Raw genomic sequence first — 15,270 nt, forward strand, 5'->3', positions numbered from 1 at the left:
CTATTTTTGACCAATATTCCTAAGAATGGAAACATCAATAACAACTCATTTTTGATGATCATTATTAGAATGAAAAGTTTGAAATGCTAATTATTACTCATTCTTTGTAGCTGAGATGGAGGCCCAGAGGCTATAAAACAAGTTTGTATTGTTGCTTGCTTGATTATGCACTTGTATAACCAAGTGCCAATTTCCTAAGAGGAGATATTTCCTTATCTAAGATAATTACTTATCCTTCTAGCATTTGCAAAAAGCATGGACAGGTAAACAGGAGAATTCTCTTCATATTCTGCAAATGGCAATGTTGGTATTTCTAGATAAGAGTGAGGAGAGTGAATTTTAGCATCTGGGTTCTCAAGGATGAAGTCCTTCTTGGTCTTCCTCATAGAAAGATAATGTGGGTCCTGGAAGATGCAACCTGTAAATACAGTGTACCCACACCTGATAACCCAATGAATGGATTATTACAATGCTGAGAGGGTTGGTGCAGTCATTTGGAATCCTGGACATAGGTAATTAACATAGATAACACAGAATGACAATGGACAGATAAATTTCTGAGACAACCTTTATTTGGGAAGAGAGGGATATGCTGCCTGTTCTCTAACCAGATATTGGCCTGGATACTGCTAACAGATGACCTTCATTCTGTTATTCACGTGTTTGTCACCCACACTGTCTTGCTGAAACACCCTTGGAGAGAAACTATAAAGTCTTCCTTTATGTTACTTAGCTGTTTGTCTTCTGTGCTTCCTCTGTGTTTTGGTTCTTCTCAAGTTCAAGAAAACATTACATTATTCTGGGAATGGTAGCTTCTCCAGAACAAGTGACAATGTGTGAATGGGGAAAGGGAAGGAGCAATGGTTTTGCCTACAGGACAAGAACTACTAGAACCTGCTTACTGAGTAGAGTGGGAAAGGTGAGGGGTTTAGTTTCAGAATTAACTATTGGAAGGAATGCCAATTCCTTTATCATCTGAAATTTCTATGTCATTTTATTGATATCTGACTATAAATAAAGAACCTATGTTTTGGATCATTATGCTACAATGACCTTAACCAAGGTCAGTGTCTTTGAATGACTTTATGCATGAGGTTTAACCTGATTATTTCTTTATAGTCTTCCCCATGTTTATGTGCTTGAGGACCAAGCACAATAACATGAGATTCAGTGCTTAAAAGAAAACCCGTATTGTGTAAATTCCGGTGTGAAAATTTTCTGAATCTCTGTTTCATGGATTTGCTTACCAGTCAGAATGCAGAGATCAGTTTCTGGAGAAGGACCTGTGTTCAAGTCCCTGCCACACCACCTCTTGGCTCTGTGGCCCTGGGAAGCTTACTTAAACTCTCTGTGCCCAACTTTCCTCACCTATATAATAGAATTAATACTACCAAATTTGCAGAGTTGTAAGATTAGAAGTAACATTAAAAATGCCCACGTTAACAAAAACTTTATTCAACTTCTCATTCTCTTCCAGATAGTATTTATTTCTCTTCCCCATTTTATAGCCAAACTTATTGAAAGAGGTTTTTTCACATGCTGGTTCCATTCCCTTTCCTCTCCCTTTCCTCTCCCTTTCCTCTTCAACCTGCTTCAGTCTGTTTTCTGCCCCAAACCTGAATACATGTTCTATACTCCCAAACTTAATGTTCTCTTCCCATGTCCCTTATCTCAATGAATGGCATAGCCGTTCGATTCAGTGATGCATTTCTGACACCTCCCTTTCTTACACACATGCAAATTCAGTTCATTACCAAGTCCTGACAGTTTTACACCTAAATATCTCATGAATCTTGTCTCTTCTTTTCATCGCCGCTGCCATTATCATTTCTTGTCTGGGCTTCTTAACTGGTCTACTCTCATCCACCCCATGACCTGTCCATTTATTATCCCTACATAGCCAGGTTATATTTTTTATTTGACCATTTTGTTCATGACAAGTTATATTTGTTTATATTACCATTTTGTTCATTCTTATCTCCCCCACTACAATGAAAGCAAAGTGCCATGAAGTCAGATATCGCATTGGATTTTGCTTACCGTTCTATTCCTGGTGACTAACACCAAGTCTGGCATACAATAAAGGCTAAATAAATGTTTGTGGAGTGAATAAAGCATCTGGCACATAATAGGTACTCTTTAAATGGTGGTTTCTACTGCTGTGATCGTAATCCTCCTCCTCATCATCACCACCAAGTGATTGGAAGAAAAAGGAGTTTATGTAGTCAGACTAGATACCTTTTAATTCTCTCCCACCTTTGAGCTTCTAGGATTCTACATCTAAGCAATACATGATTCCCAAGCAAGATACTTCTTGCTTGAACAAGATACTTCTGAATCAAATACGAGAACTTCTTGCTTGAACAAGATACTTCTGAATCAAATACGAGAAGGAAATTATATTTGATATTTCTCACATCTGGCAACTCAAGCTTGAGATCAAGGTCTGTTCATAAAGTGGAGCTAAACAGGACCACTAACTTAGAACAGGTACTTTTTATTAGAAAGATAATCATCCTCATCCACAAAATGCAGGATGAGGCTCCCTGGAGGGATGTTTGTGTAGCAGTGAGAGAGGTCCTGTCCTCCAACCTAGTGATTAAGTTTTAGGACATTTTCTGCCTTCAAAACTTCCTCACAATGGACATTTGTTCAACTGGCATCAGGAATTTCTTGGGGCAATGCCTAAAGGCAAACTATAGGAAGGAATCCATCAACAAAGAAAGAAAACTATCTTTTTGGCACAACCATATCTGTTAAGTATTGAAAATCATTTTTCCCATCAGCTGTTTTTCCAGTAGAGCTAATTCCTACACTCACTCCCACCTAATACCTGCAGAGTGCAGCACACGTTTATGGAACAATGGAGGGAACAAGGGGGCATATATAACCCTCTGCCATAACATAAAGGTTTTCTCTCTGTTCAAAGTCAGCGGGCTCCTGTAAGGATCAAACCTGCACAAGGCATCAATGAACAGTACTCCAGCCAACCCATCTAAATGTTCAACTTTCCTTCCCCCCTCCATTTTTTTTAACGGACATACTCTTCCCTGTTCAGCTTACAGCAGAACATCAGGATCATTAAATCTGCTTGACCCAGAGAAGTTCTGCAAACTTTTTGCATTTGGCACTAGCACATTCTTGGTATTTTCACTACTCTAACACAGGAAAAAAAAAATATATATATATATATATATAGATATATATATATATATACACACATATATATATATATGTACACATATATATATATATATGTACACATATATATATGAAGATTTCACAGGATGGGTTTGTCTCCCTACCTTTCATGATGATCTCCTTTTCTATCTTTCTGTGAATAATAATAATAATATATATATATTAGTTATCTATTGTTGCATAACAAATCACTCTAAAATTTGGCAGCTTAAAGTAACAAGCATTTATTATCTCTTAGATTCTGTGTGTCAGGAATCCGAGCACAGTTTAGCTGGGTCCTCTGGATCAGAGTCTCTGGCAAGGCTGTAGTCAAAGGTGTAGTTATCCCAAAGCTCAACCTGAGGGAGAATCTGCTTCCAAGCTCACTTAGGTGGCTCTCGGCAAACCTCAGGTTTCCACTAGCTGTTGGCCAGAGACATTGTTCCTTGCCGTATTGGGACTCATAGTACTCATTGCAACATGGGAGCTTGCTTCCTCAGGGGGAGGGCTCTGAGAGAAAGAGAGATGGTGAGCAAGAGGGAAGGCACAGTCTTTTTATGACCTAATCTCAAAAATGATATCCCATCACTTTTTAATTTTTGTTTTTATTAGAGAAGTTGTAGGTTTACAGAAAAATAATGCATTAAATACAGACTTCCCATGTACAACCCTATTATTAACACTTGGCATTAGTATGGTACATTTGTTACAGTTCATGAAAGATCATTTTTAAAATTGTACTATTACCTGTAGAGTCCATCATTTACAGTAGGTTTCACTGTTTGTGCTGTCCAGTACTATGTTTATTTGTTTTTAATTTTTATTGTAGTAGCATATATATACACACTAAAATTTCCCCTTTTAACCACATTCAAACATATAATTCAGTGCTGTTAATTATGTTCACAATATTGTACTACCATCACCACCATCCATTACCAAAACTTTACAATCAAACCAAATAGAAACTCTGTAAATTTAAACATTAACTACATATTCCCTATCCACACTCTGGCCTCTGGTAACCTATATTCAAGAATTTTGACTCCTGAAGTTTGCTTATTCTAATTATTTCATGCCAGTGTGATCACACAATATTTGTCCTTTTGTGTCTGATTTATTTCACTCGTATTGTCACGTTTCAGAACTTCATCCTTTTTACAGCTGAATAATGTTCCATTGTATGTATATACTAAATTTTATTTATTCATTCATCTGTTGATGGATGCTTGAGTTGGTTCCGTCTTTTGGCAATTGTGAATAATGCTGCTATGAATATTGGTATGCAAATATCTGAGTCCCTGCTTTCAAATCTTTTGGGTATATACCTAGAAGTGGATATACTATCACTTTTGCAGTATTCTCTTCATTAGTAACAAGTCACTAAGTCCATTCCTTAAAGAAAAGAGATGACTCAATGGAATTAATATCAAGAGATTAGGATCATTGAGGAACATTTTAAATAGAAGCTGCCTACCACAATGAATGACTTTGTTCTCCTAGGCAAAAACATGGCTTTAACTTAATTCTTTTAAGCCTTTTCTCCTTTGGGTATCATGGATTGCATACTCATCACATGGTCTCCATGCCTTGTGAAACTTCTCATTCAGAAAACGGAGAGAGAAGGAAAAGCAGGTACTGCTAAGAATAGCTCCCAAGATGATGATGATTTTAGTTGTCCTGTACAATGTGCATTGACACTGAATCATGGAGAAGACCCCAATTACTCCTACTTGGCTTGTTTGAGCATCAGTTTCTTGACTCTCTTCATAGTTTCCTAATGAATATGTTAAAAATAGAGCTCTAGAAGTTATAGATCAGAAGGTGTATATTCAGATCTCTCCCTCCCTACACCCACCCTCCACTTTCCAAAGAGCTTAGCACTAATTTGAGATCATTCTGAAGTTTCATTTACTGTATCTTAACATACGTATTCAACTTTTTCCATCTAATTTGTATATAGATGCCTTATCAACAATTAAGTCACCTCCTAATTGACTGAATTATTTATAATGCCTCACTCACTCATTCACTCACTCTCTTATGTTGCATACCATTAGAGGAAATAAAGAAAGGAAGAAGGGAATAACCTGCATTAAGGAGAGGCCCATGGACAGACCTTGGAATATAAATGGACATGGGTGCTGTCATAATTTCAGGTAGAGCTGTCAGAATTTTGTAGTGGAAAATTAAAAATTACCTACATTCATATAACTAATATTTCCATGTTTTGTTCCTCTTTTGAAGATTGTTTCCCAGAGAAAGCTGTCCAAATCCTTGCTGAAGCATGGGAACACAGCAGGAAAATCCTCCATCACGGTAAGCCTTCCCTAAGCAGCCATCTGCCCGGGAAGCTAGATGGAGCTTGGTGGTCCAAATCATATGAATGGAATGCAGACATTCTGGCTATTAGAATTTGGTACCCCAGCTACCGAACTTCCCCGGCCACCTTTTTCCTTTTTCCTTCTTGCTTCTTCCTGCCAATGGTATTTTGACCCTTCCACCCCTAGAGAAAAAGAGGAGAAAAAGCATTTCAAAGTGAGATCACTCACTTCTACTAAGCTTTCAGCAACTGCAATATAGGTTTTAGTGGTGGAGAAAATAGAGATATTGAACACAGTAAGAATCTGTAATTGTCTGGGATTTTCAATCATCAAAGCTACCTATCCCTGCATCTTATTTCTTGGGAGAACTAAAAATTTGTTCTATTAGCATTTAGTCCAAGGTTTGGTTTGTTGGCTTAGGAGTAGAGATCCCAGCATTTAAAACTGCTCTCTAATAAAATGAACTTTCTGCAATGATAGAAATATTCTGTAATCCACACTGTCCAATATAGTAGCTACTAGCTACTTGGGCTATTTAAACTTAAATTAAATTATTTAAAATAAAATAAAATAAAATATCACTTCCTTAGTCACACTAGCAACTTAACAAGTGCTTGATAGTCTCATGTGGCCAGTGGCTACTATATTGGACAGTGTAGATTACAGAATATTTCTATCATCACAGAAGGTTCTGTTGGGAAATACTGGGATTATTTCTAAATAAGATAGTAGATTGCAAATAGAACTTATGGTGTTTGAAATTTTGATATCCTGTATTAGAGCCCTTGAGAAAGGTAGAGAATGTGGTCCAACCATTTATCCATGTAGATGGGGGGAAAATGTAGGAAAAATACCAGGAGAATCTGAATTGCTAGGGAGGCAAATTGCCTGGAGGAAAACATCATGAATTCCTTTGAACATTTCCTTTTAATTTGAGAGTGACTGATTCATTAAAAAAAAAAAAAAACTGTTTTTTTAATAAAGGAAAAAATTCAAAAGAGTTTCCAGTTGTGAAAGATATATCCATTTCAGAGGAATTTATCTGAGTTCATTGCTTGAATATTTTAAGTGGCATTGTTTGTGGAAGCTTCCCTTTGACTGTCAGGTTCAATTATGAATCAAGTGGTCTTTGAAGCCCCAGTGGTGCTCTCAAAAGCCATGGACCCGATAGTTCAGTCCCCAAGCTCACAAACCCAGAGAAGCCTTGGAATAGTAGATTCAGGTATGGGATTTGCCATGGTTCTCTCCCAGGTAGAGTATGACTTCACTTGGCCATCCTTTCTGTAAGACATCCTGGAGATTTTCTTCTTCCACATATCCCAGAGAATTTGAATCCTTCTTAATTTTAAATATTTAAATACTCCTCTTAATCTTAGACCCTCAGATTACGATCCTCAGATTACGATTAAGACTGGCTTCAGTGACTTCTGGGAAACACTTGAGAATGCATGCAAAATTTTCTGGACCTCTGCAGATGGAGAAGAGCATAGCTTGCACCAGCTTTCTAAAGTCATCTGTGACCACAAAATAGTTAAGCACCACTTTTCAAGTACAATGTAAGAGGTATGAAGGTGGTGACAGGTGAAATAGGACCAAATGAAATATAGAAATATAATGGTTTCTGGTTTACCAAGTGTTCCTTGAGTTTTTACTATGTACTTGGACTCTTGTTTCCTACTTCTTCTCTTTAGACAACATTTTGAGCTTTAATATTAGGTGTAAAATAATTTAATTTCCCAAAGGGTGTTCTTGAGTACTCAGAACAGATGGACCTAACTCAGGATGGAACAGTTGAACTCAGATAGAACTGAGATAGAATTGAATTAAAGCTCAGTGTCTCAACATAGCAAATATAACCAGTGTCAACACGCTGTGATCCCTGGATGCCTGGTGAAGTTGCAATATTATTTACAATGATTTAACCTATATGCAACTAGACTGGCCCCAGATTTTTTGTTGTTTTCTTTTTCTCCTGACTTTTGCCACCAATTTGTAGTTCCAGGCTTTGTGAGCCATTTCATTGGCTACTAAATATGGGAAAGTGACTTATATTTAAAGAGGCTCTTGGGCAGTATTATCTCAATTTATAAGAAGATCCTTGTCAAGACTGCTCCATTCTTGTGTGTCAAGGGCTTGGATCCTTACTTTTGTGTCTCTTTCTCTCTCTCTTTCTCTCTTTATCCCTCCTCATCTTACAAAGCCCACGGACAGTCTTTTTTTAAAAACAAAAATTGGAACATTTCCATGACAGCTATTGGTTTGAAAAGGACATAGAAACCAGTTTATCCTTGGTAGTCTGACTCAAACCAGTAGAGAAATACTGTTGCTATCCTCCTTTTTTACCTCCCAAAGAAAAAAATTACATATGGTTTTTTGTGGAAGTACTACTCAATGTCTTGTGACCTTTGGAAAGAAAACCTTCCTAATTCCTCCTCCAAGTATCTCTTCCTCCAGCATAGTCCCTATCTCTCTTGTTTTCAAGCTCCGCATAAATGAGATCTAGGTATCTCCTGCTCCCTATTCCAGGGAGTTCCCTTGTACACCTGGAAAGTCTGTGCCATGCTCCCTAGGTAGGGCCCAAAGTCATGGAAAATCTCTTTGCTCAACCTCTATCTTCATTGTTTTTGACCAAACATGAGCTAAATGCTCTCCTGAGTGGCGTATCCTCTATTGCAACTGATACATGACTTTTCATCTAGGTGATTGCTGAAGAATTATCTGGCAATGACGACTATGTTGAACTTGCATTCAATGCACGGAAATTGGATGACAAGGTAAACTGTTTGGCATTAACTTTATTGAAGGAAGTAATAAAACTAGCACACACATTTTAATCAGATTTCCCCCATAGCCATTTTTCCCTTTCAACCCACATTATTAAACAGATAAAGATTTCAGAAAAGGCAAAGTAAGCCTTCCTCCAAATAGAGAAGCAGTTGTGAGAAGGGGGAGAGACAGTAATTAAAACAGGACAACTTTATTACACCAAGACATCATTTGTTTCCCAGTGTCACAGATCAGATGTGCATAGGTAAGTATGTTTTAACCCCATTATTAGGAACATTCTAAGGGAAAAGAGAAGACATGTAAAGGAAGAAAAATGATATTTATTAAGCACCTATATGCTTGCCAGGTAGAGTTAAGAGTTTTTCTTGCATTATCATATTTAATCATTCTAATAACCCCATGAAACAGATATTATTGACACAGTTCTACAGATAAGGAAACAGATTCAAAGATCAAGTAGCTTGTCTAAGGTCACTCCATGTGTTAGTCCAGATCCTCCAAGAAGCAGACACCAAGACAGGATTAAATGTGCAAGGCTTTTATTAAGGGAAATGCCTGTGTGGAGAACACAGGGAGGAAGTCTGGGATTGCTGACAGACTGTGATGCAAGTCTGACCCTGAGTGAAGTAGAGAGGGAGAGCAGTATGGGTAGAAGTGTCCTGAAATACCAAGCAGTCTAACGAAGTGTAGCAAGACTGTCAAAGAGTCCTAGAGCCAATGATGGCCCTCAGAGGAATCCCATGTCTCCCAGGAACAGGCTTGCCTGAGTATCCCCTGTGCATTCAGTCATTGACCTCAGTGTAAATGGAATTCAGAGCACAGTATCTGGGGCCGTTGGTCAAGTACACGCTCTGTAGTTGGAGGTCTGCAAGGTACATTCACATGGCCACCATACCAGATAATAAATGGTAAAAGTATGGGTTCAATCCCAGGTCAGTCTAACTCCCATTGGCAATCTTTCTATTGTACTTCACAACTTCCATCTAATTACAGACCAAGTTATTCTTGTGTATACAGAAAAAGTTCTGCAATCCCCTTCCCTTAAAAAAAGTATCCTCCCCACTCACCCTATGATATCCTTAAGCCATATCCTTAACTCAAAAACCCCATTAATCTACCCACAAATGTATTCACGTAGGATTACATTTTCTTAGAAAAAAACTAAAGAATTGGGGATTTTTTGGATATGGCACCACTTTTTCAAACAATAACTCACAGGCATTAGGCTGACAAGGTAAAGCAGTTTGGCATTCAGCTCCCTAACAATCAAAAGCAGTAGCTTTTAACTTGGGCATATCTTGTTCACTTTTCACCTAAAAAATACTCAGCCCAACTATGTATTCATTTGTTCACTCTTTAAAGTGTTCATTTATTTATTCTTTCATCATTCATGTATCAAATCTTTCTTTGCTGCTTATATGCATGAGGTGCTGGGAAAAAAGACATACTTTAAACCACTCTCTCACCCACAACCTGGAATTAACCGTCTAAGTAAAACATAAATTTAAAAAACAAATGATAAAATAATACTATAGCCATGATAGGATATAATAAGTTCAGTAATAGATATATAAACAGAGAGCTCTGGGAAGTATAATTCATTGTGCCTGGGGACACCAGAAAAGACTTTATCCTTATAAAAAAATTATGTTTGGTTTTTTTAGTCTCCTGAGTAGATAGTATGGAACTGTCACAAACTTCCACCTTTTAACATTAGCATGCACTAAATGCTGGAAACTACAGTGTGCATCGATATCAGTTGAGTATGAGCTTTTCTCCCTCACCTCCTCATGACTATTGATGATCCTTCTTCCCTATCATCTCCCCAACTTTCAGAAGAATTCACCAAACTGTCTTGCAGTATCTCCTCTGGTGCCATTATAAGCCATTGGGTCAATGTGGGGCAGTTTTAAGCTACTCACTTAATGGCTTATAATGGCTTTTCTCCACTTAGTAGACTCTTAAGTACCTCTAATTTGTCCTTTATCTAACTTATGTTACAATACAAGGAGGTTTGGGGGTTTGTTAGTGAGCTCCTTGGCTCTAAGATTTTCAACAATTTCCCTTCAGTCAAATGGACACTTGCCTACAGAACTGAAGGAGCCCCACTGCAGCACTTAATATTGTTCTAAATGGCCATTCCCACCCTTGGATGAAACAATTGTCCAGAGCCTTGGTCACTGCCGAGCCTAAGCCCCAGTACTGTAATCTCCAGATCCTTGATGGGGGAGTGGCAAGGTCACACTGTAGAAAAGCATATGGACAGTAGACATCGTGTTGGCCATCTTTGGGAGCAGTCTGCCACAATACTTTTGTAATAGAACCAGAATAAGACAGTACAGTTACTTCATGTCACAGCTGAAATATAGTTCCCAGAGTTCCTCATTCTAGATTTCAGCATTAAACGATTTTTTAGGCATTAAATCATTAGTAGTAATTGAGCTTATATCTATTAATTGAAAAATATATCATGTCCAAAAGCCACAATGAGATAAAACTCATAATTTTTAAAATTTTCTTAATGAGTATCATGAAAGAAACTGACTTATATAACATATGGAAAATTGCAGTATGAATATATGGGAATAACATGCGATATCCGACTCAGACAATGATTATAGATGATCTGGATTCTAATTCCCTTCAATAACACTGGATACTCCCAGGAACCTAAATATCTGAGATAGAAAGCCACTGGTCTAATCCAACTCCCCCCTTTTATGGATGAGAGGATTGAGGTTCAGAAATATGAAATGACTTACTCAAGTTTACACACACACACACACACACACACACACACGCACACACACCATAGTGACAGAGAGGGAATTAATCAGGTTTCCTGGCTAAAATCTAAATCTTCCTTCAGGGCAGAAAGTTAATGGATTAGGAATTGGATTGGTCTCAGGTGTGGAAGACTTGATACTGTTCTCTTGTACTTTGAGAAGTAGGAAACCAGGAAGGGAGGTAAGGGTATGCAGTACTCAAAGTGTGGTCCTAGGAACCTGAGGTCCCCGAGACCCTTTCAGGGGATCCATGAGGTTAAAATTTATATTTTTTCATAATAATACTAAGACATTATTTTCTTGTTTCACTCTCATTCTCTCACAAGTGTACTGTGTAGTTTTCCAGAGGCTACATGATGTGTGATATCAGAACAGACTGAATGCAGAAGCAGATATGAGAATTCTCCTGCCTGCTATTAAGCCAGTTATTGTACCATTCTTCTCTCTTTTTTTACTTTGGAAGATATAATTATTTTCCATTAAAATGCCATTTATGTTATGATGTAGTGGGTTTATTTTAATTGTTTTTAAATGAATTCACAATGAATATTTTAAAAACTTCTGTTTTAATTTATAATGTGGTAAATATTGATAGATATAACACAAAATTAAAAACTCCCTGCAATTCTCAATAATTTTTAAGATTGTAAAGGACTAAAAAGACCAAAAAGTTTGAGACCAACTGTCCTAGGTCATATCAAAGACCACTAAATATACTTGCAAACTGCAGTGACAGAAATGTCCTGTTCTTTTGGACAGAAATAGTCACTTTTGCCTTTCCAATGCTGTCCAACAGACCAGCAACCATCTGCCGAAAATGGAAATCCACAGAGTCCTTGAAATCTGAGAGGCAACTTCAGTGACAGCTAGTACATAAAATAGATTAGCTTTTCAGGAAATAACTTATTTATCTAATGTTAATGTAATCCACTTAGCCAAGAGATACACTTTTTAACTTCTAAAGCATTTTTATTACATTGTCAGTTAGTCAGCAACTAATCTAACAAGTAGGTAGAGATATGAATGTAATAATCACTTTGAAAGATTCCAGCTGACAACGTATTCTCCCCCCACCCTTTCTTGAGAAAGTATTCATGTTATTGTGTTGGAACTGATTCACACACTGGTGGCCTCCCGATTTGTAATAGCAATCATTATAGACTGAAGTTCTAGTGTTCCTATGATGCTGGTTTAATGGAATGCTGTACAAGCAAGTAACTCTGTCTCTAAAGAAGGTTAACAAATGTTTTCTATAAAGAGCCAGGATGGTAAAGATTTTAGGTTTTGCAAGCCATATGATCTCTGTCACCTCAACTCAGCCTTTGAAATAGGAAAACAGACAAAGACAATTTGTAAGTGAATGAGTGTTGCTGTGTTCCAATAAAGCTTTATTTACAAAAACAAGCAATGGGTCAGATTTGACCTGTGCACCGAAGTTTGCCAATCCCTACTCTAAAGCAATATAAAAACTATCTGCTGTGCTGTGACTTTACTATATTCAAGTATGCCTGCCTGGGAGCTATAATCTAGTCTGCGTTAATGATGGCAAATAATAATTATTGCACATCTACAATGTCCTAGATGTCTAGTTTACATTATCCCCAAAACTCATAACCACATCCCCAAAGGTGGGTATTTATATTCCCATTTTTCAGACTAGCCATAGTGAGGTTAAACAATTTTCCCAAAATCACAGGGCTAATAAGCTATAGAGTCTAGATATGTCCTCACACTTGTCAGACAATCCTTTCTAGTTCCAATACTTTATATTCAGGATTGTTCTCAAGGATATGTGCTACTTCTTTTACTATTGCAAACTTCAGCTGACTGCTTATCTCCCTCTTACTTGACTAAACTCGTATTGGACGAGAGTCGAGTCACATGGCCGCCAAGTTATTAAAGAATTTCACCATTGCCAAACTTAACTGCATTGCCTAACTCATTACATCTTCATTGCACTGAACTGTCCCAAGGGCCATCTTAATGCTGACGGTCAAGCAAAGAAAGCTGAAAATCCCACATGCACTCAAGTGACCACAGGATGTTCTAGTTTGCTAATGCTGCCGGAATGCCAAACACCAGCGATGGATTGGCTTTTATAAAAGGGGGTTTATTTGATTACACAGTTACAGTCTTAAGGCCATAAACTGTCCAAGGTAACACATCCACAACTGGGTGCCTTCACTGGAGGACTGTTTACAAAATATTTTCACAGAAACACCTAGATTAGTGTTTAATTGAGGAACTGGAAACTGTACCACAGCCAAGTCGACACATAAAACTGTCACACACACCTCATTCAGGCTGTTTCTTCCTTAGAAATAGCTTCTTTACAACCTTCTTTCCAGTCAAAATCCACCAACTCCCACTCTTCTCTGAAGATTCCTTGTACTTTTGTTTGTTTTGTCTTAGCCTTGGGTTATGTTTCTTTTTGTGCTTGTCTTACCATCAAAGAAGATGGTACTCTGAAAGGCTGAGACCAGGTTCTCTCCCTCCTTGAATCTTAACATAAAGTACAAAGGCTGTATCATCAGAATATGCTCTGCAAATATTTTGCTGAGCTGAAGATTCGGGTGGCTGGTAGAAACATTGACAGTAAGGAAGAATTGGAAGTAGAGGCGAAACAATGCACAAAGGGAAACGAGTTTGATTCCAGGCTTCCTAACTTTAGGGAATAAAAATGGCTTTTAAGTAGAATATAGACTTAATTCTGCTTTGCTGCAATCTATATTTCTGAAAAATATCATCTGGTAAAATACATAATGAGTGCAATGACTAAAGCTATTATTCATTCATTCATTCATTTTTGTTATTCATTCATTCAGTAAACACTGCATTAATAAAAGCTAGACACTATGGAAATGGTAGAAATATAAGAGAAAATAAGACATAGTTCCTGCTCTCTGAGAGTTTATAACCTAATGGAGTAAAAAAACAAGTTAAAAAAGAAAGATGTAGATAGGTTCTGCTTTTAGTTAAGGAGAACTTCTTTGTTTCCCACTGAAAAACAACTAAAAAACTGGATAAGATACCTGTCAAGACTCAAGGGGCCAAGAAATTGGAGATAAGAGAACTTTGTTGAGGTAGTTCAGCAATCCTAAACAGATTTTCCACACCAGGCTGATTCCTAAAGCATCATGGATAGACAGGGTACAGAAGCTGAGAAGCCTCTGAGAAAATAGCTACTAAGAAGCAGAGTAATTGAGTAGAGTATTTGGTGGTCTCATGGAGCTAGGGAAGCAAAACTAGAGTTCAAGTTCTACTGAGAGAGCCTGGGCTAGAAGTTCTAAGAAGCTTCAGAGAAGGGAATTGAGTCCAGGGGATTACAGAGATAAACAGAGCCTTTGAGAGCCTCACAAATAAAAATTGGCGTTGAGAGCTTGTCAAGAAGAAGCAGCCCTCATAAATACTTAGGCTATCAGTTTGAGCCCTTGAAGGACTATGCCCAAGGAGTAATGGAATCAAAACTGGGCCTGTCAAAGACTTATGAAGAAAGCCTCTAAATAGCTCAATCCAGATTGAATTCACGTGACTGCCCCATTCCAACTTCTTGCCAGAAAATAAAGACTCATCTGAAGCCTTTATAATCTTTCTTACACAGTGTCTGGTATTTAATAAAAAGTTAAGAAACATACCAAGAGGCATAACCAAGAAAAATATAATAGAAACAGACCCATAGGTGATCCAGATATTGTCATCAGACATAGGCTTTACAATAACTAATTAACATGTTTCAGGCAATAAATAAATTGCTTCTCAAAGAACTGGCATTTGAATTGATCTTTGAAGAATACTTTCGATTCCAACTCACCAAGTACTTATTTCTCCAAGGACTTGTAGTACAGATGCGGGTCATTTGAGCCAAGGCTCAATCACATGGATAAAGGTCAAACCAGGGAAGGTGTTGTGAGCCATCACAGTATAAGGGGAAGAGAATTTGGTAGATTTGGGGCAGTTATGCAGGGAGAGATGACAACCATGGCTTCTACTCCACATATGGCCAATAGGAAATCAGGGAGACTTTGCATTGATTAAATCTTCCTGATTAAATGTGGGAGGAAAATCTCATTGCTCTTTATCTATTTTAGGATTTCTTCAGTAAATCTGACCCATTTCTGGAAATTTTTCGTATGAATGATGATGCAACTCAGCAGCTCGTGCATCGAACTGAGGTGAGAAGAGTCATCTTCACC

The 15,270-nt window shown here is 37.6% G+C and overlaps 1 protein-coding gene across 1 annotated transcript in view; it reads left to right on the forward strand.

Annotated features, from left to right (window-relative positions):
- Positions 1-15,270, forward strand: part of CPNE4 (copine 4) — a 553,047-nt gene that overhangs the window by 420,116 nt on the left and 117,661 nt on the right. The window contains exons 4-6 of the mRNA XM_037844853.1: positions 5,428-5,499; positions 8,204-8,278; positions 15,166-15,249. Of these exons, the coding sequence (XP_037700781.1) occupies positions 5,428-5,499; positions 8,204-8,278; positions 15,166-15,249 (231 nt within the window). The remainder of the gene's footprint in view (positions 1-5,427; positions 5,500-8,203; positions 8,279-15,165; positions 15,250-15,270) is intronic.

Source organism: Choloepus didactylus, chromosome 1, assembly GCF_015220235.1.
Source record: "Choloepus didactylus isolate mChoDid1 chromosome 1, mChoDid1.pri, whole genome shotgun sequence".
Classification (NCBI taxonomy): Eukaryota; Metazoa; Chordata; class Mammalia; order Pilosa; family Megalonychidae; genus Choloepus; species Choloepus didactylus.